The sequence below is a fragment of the Epinephelus lanceolatus genome, chromosome 17 (genome assembly GCF_041903045.1).
Source record: "Epinephelus lanceolatus isolate andai-2023 chromosome 17, ASM4190304v1, whole genome shotgun sequence".
Taxonomy (NCBI): domain Eukaryota; kingdom Metazoa; phylum Chordata; class Actinopteri; order Perciformes; family Serranidae; genus Epinephelus; species Epinephelus lanceolatus.
The window spans coordinates 31,170,804-31,179,844 of NC_135750.1; the positions used below are offsets into that span (position 1 = coordinate 31,170,804).

Below are 9,041 nucleotides of genomic sequence, written 5' to 3' on the forward strand. Positions count from 1 at the left end.
CCAATCATATTAATCATAGCTGATTTCCATCTAGCTGCTTCAGTTTCAGGTTCCCAGCACTGGGGATGGTAGCTCACTGCTGTAATGACTTACTGGGACACTTGGATGAAACACAGCCCTCATTAGTGTTATTAATGATACCTGTGCTTTTCTGACTATGACAAGCCAGAATGTCTGCTGTGAAAAAGGGCTTTTGGTTTTAGAACATCTTGTTTAAGGACTTCAGTTGAAAATGAGCCAGCTGGCACATTTGCAGATATATTGAGAAATGTGCATCATCCTTGTAAAAAGCAAATTAAATGATTTATTCACCATTATAAAGTGATAATCTACAACTTATTCCCTTTACACCTTATTAGGACAATATCACTGACTGCATTTCCCGTTTCTCCGCTACTGAGCAGTTCATCTTTTTTTGGGGGGGAACTTACATAAAGTTTCCTTTTCAAGCAGTCGCTCTGGAGTTTCCAAGGTTTGATGGTCTTCCTAAATGAGAAGACAGTGTTGTGTGTTCTACTTACAGATCATGTGCAGGCCACATGGACGCCCCGATGACATCACCCCCGAGGCGACTCCACAACACCATGCTAAAAGGGCTTCATTCACAACTGCTGTTTAACTGGTGCTAAATAACGCCTGTGTAAGTTAAATAGAGGGTGTCTGAGCAACACAAGCCGTCCACAAACACACACATTCATTTCAGCACAAGACTTTGAAAAGCATTATATATGAGTAGTTATTACAGTGGTGCATCCATCACATGTAATATAACAGTACGGAGAGAGCGGATTAAGGGGAATGAGCTACCCGGGTCAGATTCACCAGGAAGGTGAGGTGAGAATTTGTGGTGTTTGCAGAGGGATGTGCTGCTGCATATGCTGGACAAGGCAGGATTATTGTTAAGGTACTGCAACGGCTTGTGAGGACATGCATTCACCCCCATTTCTTAACCGCAGACACACACACACACACACACACACACACACACATTGATTGAGATACAAGCACCCCTCCCCCCACATTTATCTCCTTTGCCCTTTTGTAATGCACTGTACAAGCAGAACACCTCTCCTCTGCTTACCCCTGCTTCTTTGGGGGGGAAACTACACAGCAAAGTGTGACATCACCTCTGAGCTGTACCAGTTACCAAGGTGATGGGATTTTTTTTCCTATACAAGAATATCACCAAAAAAACATGGGGTGCACAGGCAAGGTTTGCCATGTCCTTGACTTGAGGGCATTAGGTTAAAACCTTTACACGCCGGCTCTGTCTTTACATTTAAAACCATTCTAGAGAAACAAGATTCCCACTGAAGAAGTCTATTTTTGCTGCAGCACTACCCATGTGCTGTCCATTGTAACTGTCCCTGCATGTGCTGCAGTGCTGCAGTATTCTGCAGCAATTAGTCCGTTCGCACAGTGTCGCCTCAGCCTACTGCAGCTCTGAAAAATACGCAAAATGAATAGAATTGGACAGAATATGAAGTGACTAAGCAGAGTAATGGTTTGAGGAAACAATGCACGGTTAAGGGTGTGCAGGATAGATAAGGATAGAGACAGGGAGAGTCCAGTCAAGTGTCTGCCGGCTGCATTTACAGAACAGCTCTTATCAGATGTGGGCAGTCGCAAAGTCAGACAGGATGAGGCAGAATAGCAGAGGAGGAAAAGAGTGAACACATACTCAGTGTGCATATCATGAGGGACTGTTTTAGAGAGGAGAGACAGCCAGACATCCCACGAGGCATGTGCCTTTCTCCGCGAGACCGAAGCTTGTGATCACTCATCACCGCAGCTCCACCAAGGCACAGGAAGCAAGGAGGATCCTCAAACACCACAGAGCTGCTTAAAAAAATCTGAGCTCTGGGTAGAAGAGAGGACAGACATGCACAGGTGCTGCTAGGGAGAGAGAAGAGAGTGAGAACGCTGAGAGACAAAGCGAGAAAGAGAGGGAGAGAGTAAGAGAGAGAGAGGAAGAAGGGGGGAGTGAGGGGAGGTGTAGGAGGAGACTTGAATTGCTTCAGAAGGGAATAGGAGCCGGAGAGCAATTCCAAAACAGCTGTCCGGCAGACGTCCCAGTCGACAGAAGTGCAGCCCCGAGGCAGAGACAGGAGGCAGGGCAGTGTCAACAAGCCACAGGAGCAGAACAGCAGCCACTGAACACACACATACAGACACACACATCAACCTGAGGCTGTAGCATTCAGGAGAACACCAGCGATACCTGGGAAGGATCAAGATCTCACCCACTGGATTATCTGAGGTGAGTGAGAGCCAGAGCATGCTCCATTTCACACTCTGCTGGTACGGTGATCTGAATTAGTGGATGGGATGATGTTGCTTCAGTGTACCTGTATCTATGTATGTGTCATAGTTTTTAGTGAGTGTCTGGGATATTGCTGAGTGACAGTAAAACGTGCAAAAGCATGCATGGTAAATTAGGCTTGTACAGGAACGTTTGTCCGGCAGACAGTCTCATATATGTAACACAAAAGCTGAACTGTTAGAAGCAACATGATATCCTGCCTGCCTTCCAAGAGACATTTTTAGTCCAGCTACACGCTTAAGGCATGTTCCTCTGAAAAGCAGAGCTGGTTTTGCCCTTATCTCTCGAGGGAAACAGAATTGGAGGAGTTTTTTTATACTGGGAGGAAAGGACTTTTCTTTTTTGCCAGTATATGTTGACATTCCCTTCATGCTTCATACGCTTTGATTCGGCTTCCTGCTCATCTCTGCCAAGGATAACTCTGGCATGTGCTGGCCATGCTCGCGGGTGGCACAAGGGGAGCGAGAAAGAAAGACAGAACAAATACTCCACCCTGCCATTCGCCCTAGTCCCGGCACCGCCACCAGGCCCCCGAAAGTAAGGCCTTTGCCTATAATTGAGGTTTTTTTATGTAACAAACAGCTCAGTCTATTCTGTAAGGCTACCATTACCCTCTGTGGTATGTGCATTTGCTTTTTATAACAGCCCCAAAGAGAGGGTCTTTCTGCTATTCAAAGGCGTGACAGATGTCAAGGCCACGGTTATGTGTTAGAGGAGTATTTGAAGACATCAAACTTCCATGAAGTTTCTTTGTAGACACAGTGGGAGGAACAGAAGTTTGTCTCCCACATGCTGATGATGTTACACTGACCACAACTACTACACAAGTGCAGGATAGCATGCTATTTTTCAGCAGCACTGATGTGACATGTCAGCACAGTAATCCCATCACGGGAGGAATATTTAGAGAAGGCACGGTGTCTATTTTAAAGAATGGGGAAGTCATATACAGGTCATATTTTGAACAGCTGCTCTCCTGAGCCTCTCTCTCTGCACGTCCATCATCACTGGCTTTGGACAAGTTTGTTGAGCTGTAAAGCATCATCAAACTGAAGCATTTATTTAGGCTACAGTAGAGTTGCTCCGCCTCTAAGAATACACTGACCCAGTAATGTCACACGTGACTCTTAGGTGTCCAGAAATACCCAGACAAATCACGAGCCATTAGTTTAATTACCAGATACCAACCCCACATTTATCTGCCCTTACACTATCCGCCCCCCTCCCCCAAGGCAAAGCTTCATTTTTAAAGAGGCTGGAGTGGCTTCAGATCACTTCATGCCCAGACAGATAGCTGTTGCTGACCCAATGACACAGTCGCTTTATCTTGCAGCGCCCATTATGACTAGATGAGCTGCTCAGGCAAGCAATTTTGAAAAGGAAGGTGCCATCAGATCCTCACTTCCCCAGAGGTGTAAATGAAACCCTCGACCGCATTCTGCGGCGGCGCCAGGCTCGAGCCAGCCAACGCGTGCCATGCTACTTCTTTTTGGCCCAGTTCCAGAAAGAGGGTGCAAATCTGGCCTTGGCTTTGAAATATACCAGAATACACCTGCTCAACTATCAACATCCTGCTGAGACACATATGGATTCACTGGGTCAGCAGACTGTAAGGGTCTATCCTGGGATAGCCTGAGCTGTTGTAATTGATTAATATCCTCCTGGGCCAAAACAAGCATAACAACTAACATTGCTATGACTCTCTCAGGATTTTCTACATACATTCAAATCAATACTAACTGACCCACGCTCTCATTAAATTAACCCTCACACTGGATATGCAGCAGATTCCTAAAAGACCAACATGAGGATATTGTTTTCCTCATACTTTGCTCTTGGCCTCTGGAATTCCAGTCATGTTTGCCACATATGCCAAACTGGGCCACCAGCAGGATGGCTGACGTGAAGGTCAGACCTCCAGGCTTTCATCATACCAGCTGACTTCTCACGGGCCACAAGTGTTGACCTTGGGTAGGATGCACAGCAGATGTCCTCCTGTGAGAGTTGCAAGAGTTGGATTCTGCTGGAGGATTTCCTATAAGTTCTGTCTATACTATTGATTTCAGCCAACATTATCATCTGTGATAATGCATGGGCTGTGAGTTTTCTCAAGGGTCCACACAGACTGGGCAGATGTTTTAATTTCATCAAGGCTGACCAATAATCAATAGGTATGTTTGATAGGGAGTGTTCAGCCAGCAGTGCAGCTTCTATTCTTGGGAATTTCAGCGCTAAAGTTAATACAGATATAGATATGTGCACTCTGAGCCCACAGGAAACAGCTTTTGGCTTGATGGTGCATTTGTTTCACTTCCTATCCAAGCCCAATATTCCCACTGCAGTGAGCATCAGCTGTCAAGGTCAGAAAGGACTGAGGAGCAGCAGCGAAAGGAGAGAGAGACTACAAAAAGGAAAAAACAAGTGGGAGGAAAAGGAATGGGAGGAAAAAAAGAGAGAAAAGCTTGAGCTAAATAGGTGAGGGATTTTGCTGTGCCCCCCTCCCTCCCTTCATCAAACACTGCAGCACTCCTCTTCGTCCCCCTCCTTCCCCTTCCCTTTCTCTCCCTCACTGTTAGCAAACAAACACGGTCTCCTTCGCACACATGGCGTGCATTCAAAACCGCTATCTCTCACAAGCGCAGTCAGGCACCTCGCGCAAACACTCACACTCACGCCAGCACTCGAATACACAAGGACCCTCGGAGAGAGCGGTGTTGCCATTCAACACACTCACACATGTTTTGCATCCCTCTGTGTTTGTCATGGCTATATATAGCCCCATGGTGCTTGTTGGGTGACAGGTTTATTTGTGTTGTAATGGCATCCCCTGAAGTGAGAAGATTTCACCTTGTACTTCACATCCTATACAGTTTGTTGAAGTGGTGACTCTCACACTGTAACGCAGACTCTGCACTTCATCAAACAGGTTGGAAACACAAGAATCCATGTTGAAAGTGGATGTCAGTGAAATGGTTTCCAGCCTGCTATTTGGATTCAAATACGCGGCAAGTGTCTGTCTCTCTGGCTCCACACTAATGTGCCTGCTGAATAAACATAGCCTACTTAAAGTGTCTCTGATAAGGCTGATGCAGTGTGTCTCTATGGAGTCGGTTGCAGCAGGAATGTGGATGTTTTCTCTGTGAAACGTTTTTTTTTTTTTTGGGGTGGACTTGACCGCCCAGGCACTTTGTGCGGCGGTGCACTCTGTTAGACGGTCACTGCTGACAGACCTCTCATAAGTAAATATGTCTATAAATGGGCAAGCTCTCTCCTCACTGGTGCTCTCTCCCACCCCCCCATCACACACACACACACTGTCAACTCCCTTCCTCCATGGAGTGTTTTTCCCCTTTCTCCTTGGTTGCTATGTCATTTCAAACAGTCAAACTGATTCTCTCCTCTTTTTACCGAGTTGATGCCACACTAAGCCGGCTGCCAACGTGGGGTTGGATTTGTAATGAAAAAGCTCTGAGAAGGCAGCATGCAATCAGGCACCTTTTATCAAATCCAATACCCCCTTAATAATGTTTACCCATCCTGATGTATTGTGCAACCGAGCTGGTATCTCAGCCCTTATTAAACTCTCTGCCCATCAAAGCCAAATCAATTCACAATCTGCATCACCTTCTTTCTTAAGATCCACTTGCTCTGTAATCCCTCTCTCTATCTTTTTCACACAATCCCCCGAAACCCCTTAAACCCCTTCCCTCCCCTCCTCTCCCCCTCGTGTCCATCTCTGTCTATCTCTGTGCGTGTCTGAGCAGTAGCTCGGTCCTAAAACAGACTGCCCTTCTCTGATCCTCCTAAAGTCCCGCTTTGCTTCTCCTCTCCCAATCTGCGGTCCAGCTGTTCCACATTAGCACATCCAGAGCTGTGGAGGCCAACAGAGGCTCATGTGTGGAAATGTGAATAGAGCAGCAAAAAGCCTCATCCTCCTTTGCTCTAGCCTCTCAGCTTGCCAGATGCAAGATGAGGATAAGATTTTTTTTTCTTGCACTTTGTTTGTGGGACTTGTATTGCTGACCAGATTTCTGTTTCTGGAAGGCAGGACAGGAACCTTCAGGAAATGTGTCAGTGTTGAGCTCATGTTTTAAAAAGAAATGCTGACATATTCTCTATTTGTCTCTGGTTTCAGGAAAGCGGCAATTTGACCTTTCTGTACGGGCAGACATCACCAGTCCTGCTTGGAATCCCATTTCTTGATCGATGCCGCAATTGCAGAAAATATTTTTGGAGTCCTGTCTGACCGGTGTGTTACTGAGAATGTAACTGGAGCTCCTCCAGGGGGGAACTACAGGGTCCAGAACTCGTAGAGCATTTCCGACTTTTCTATCCTGCATATCTGAGATCTCTCCCGCAGTTACAGCCATGCCTGCAAAAGCACCCATATACCTGAAACCCACCAATAGTAAGAAGGGAAAGAAATGTCGCCTCAGAGATATTTTGTCCCCAGACATGATCAGTCCACCGCTTGGTGACTTTCGTCACACCATCCACATTGGCAAGGGCGGAGAGAGAGACGCCTTCGGAGACATGTCTTTCCTCCAGGGGAAGTATGAACTCCTACCTGGAAAAGCAGACGTCCACCCTCAGTATGGCATCCAAAGTGAGTTCCTGAGAGCTAACAGCACTGGCGATGCTTCCTTTGCAGAGACCCCTTCTCCGGTGCTCAAGAATGCCATCTCCCTCCCAACAATTGGTGGCTGCCAGGCACTTACCCTTCCCCTGATCTCTTCCTCTGTGTTCCCCATGCCCCCGGAGCCATTGGAGGACATCATGGGGTCTACAGCTCTTATGAAACCTGACAGCACAGAGGAGGTAGAGATCCTGCAGATGGATGCTCTGTTGCGCTCCATGGACGTCTTCAGCAGCGAACCCCCGTCTCCCTCCACAGATATCCAGTCGAAGCCTGATGTCCTCCTTGACCTGCTGGAAAACAAAGATAAGTCCACCTCAAATGCAGTTGACAAAGCTAACAAAATAAACAAGAGCGAACCCAGATTTGACAAGCCATCATCCTATTATATCAACAGTCACAGCGACAGCACCTTCAAAGCTAACGGAAGCCTGGACAGTAACGTGAGCAGCGACAGTTTTGACAGTTTTAGCGGTAAAGGGGACTTCCAGAACAAGATGTGCAATGGCAGCAGGAGTCTCAACGGCAACAGCAACTGCAATGGTTATGGACACTTTAACAATGATGTTACCCTGGGCTTCAAGCAGGAGCTCTCAAAGTGCAATGGAGAGTGGGTGGACAGGGACAGTGGGGTGGAGGAGGGCCGCATCTGTGATTTTGAGTTTGAGTTTACCAAGGAGAAGAGCACGTCGCACGATTCCCTCGCCCAGATCACGGGGTCATTCCTCTCCCTTGAACTTGATCTGGGCCCGTCCATCTTGGACGATGTGCTCAACATAATGGATAAACCCGCAGTGAAGAGCAGGCCTTGAGCTGCGCTGAGGCCCCAAGAGGAGAAAGGGAATTATTAAACTATAGCCATGAGGAGACAAAGACTAAGTAAGCAATCAAAATGGTGTCTGGATATATCATTGAGATGAAAATGAGCTACAATAGACCGAGCTGCTTATGTTTTTATTGTCAAAACATTTAACTATTCTAGCTTCTATGGAGTGTTGAATTCTTCTTCTTTTGATTTGTTTGCCATGCCAGCCGCATGTTTAAGATGCATGTACTATTGAGTTACAGCTGAAACACAGCCATCGTGCCTTTGATTTTACATTTCTGTAAAAATGCTACATGATAGATTTGTGTTCTTATGTTGACTCCCACCGTTTGTACACAATAACTTTGAGGTCTTTTGCTTTTTTACACAGTCTTGAACATATTGCGTTGTGTGTGTTTAACAAAGCATTATTTCGTTTGCCACAAAATTCATAATTTGCCACACTTCAGACAGAACACTATGCATATTTGTGTTTTTAAAACTGTAACACAAATAAATTCATTTTCTCCTATTCCGGCTAATTTTTGCAGATTATGTGTGCATAAACAAGAAATGAGAGTTAAAGCTTGGGTAGGCAGAAACGTGAAGAAAAAAAACAACAACAATGAAAATGTACCATCCTCCTGCAGCTTTCCTTTCTTCCCTCTCTGTCCTAAGCCCCTCCCACCAGACAACCACGGCCAATGTGCATGCTTCATACAGTAACCCAATGTTTCACATACACTGACTTATTTAATCTTGTTTCATGAAAGGTTTGCACACAGTGCATTAACTCACCTCCTTCATGCCCTGCTCTCTCTTTTCCTGTTTATCAGACTGCAAATTAGACAAGAATTAGCATGCTAATGTTAGCTACCCCACCTTCACTTTGCATCATACCCTGCTGCTGTGGATTGTTATCCCAGGAGGAGAGCCTGCATCAGCTTGGGAGACAGACATCTGGCCAGAGGCTGTAGTGACTCAAATTCGGCCAGCGCAAACTCCCTAATGCTGGGTGTGACAGCAGGCTGATGGGTTGTGGCAGTGCTGGATCTAACCTGTTAACTGATAGGGAGTTTGTGCTGGGTGGATCAGGGTTGCTGCAGGCGCTACCTGGGGGTCCATCTCCAGAGCTGCTGCCCACTCTCCTCTCAGTGAGATGGAGGACACACTGATTTGAGGCTCTAATGTTAGCTAACATTTGCTATAAACAAGGTCTTAAGGCCGCAGTCGTGAGCTTTTAACTCTGCTTAGCAGAAAGCTAAAGTACTATCAAC

General features: G+C 46.3%; 1 protein-coding gene across 1 annotated transcript; it reads left to right on the forward strand.

The window, feature by feature from the left end:
- The first annotated feature begins 1,637 nt into the window (after positions 1–1,637).
- Positions 1,638–8,293, forward strand: cdc42ep3 (CDC42 effector protein (Rho GTPase binding) 3). Its single transcript, XM_033612547.2, has 2 exons — positions 1,638–2,260; positions 6,459–8,293. Exon 2 carries the CDS (start codon positions 6,692–6,694, stop codon positions 7,769–7,771), a length of 1,080 nt encoding a protein of 359 aa, XP_033468438.1. The 5' UTR covers positions 1,638–2,260; positions 6,459–6,691; the 3' UTR covers positions 7,772–8,293.
- Positions 8,294–9,041: the final 748 nt, after the last annotated feature.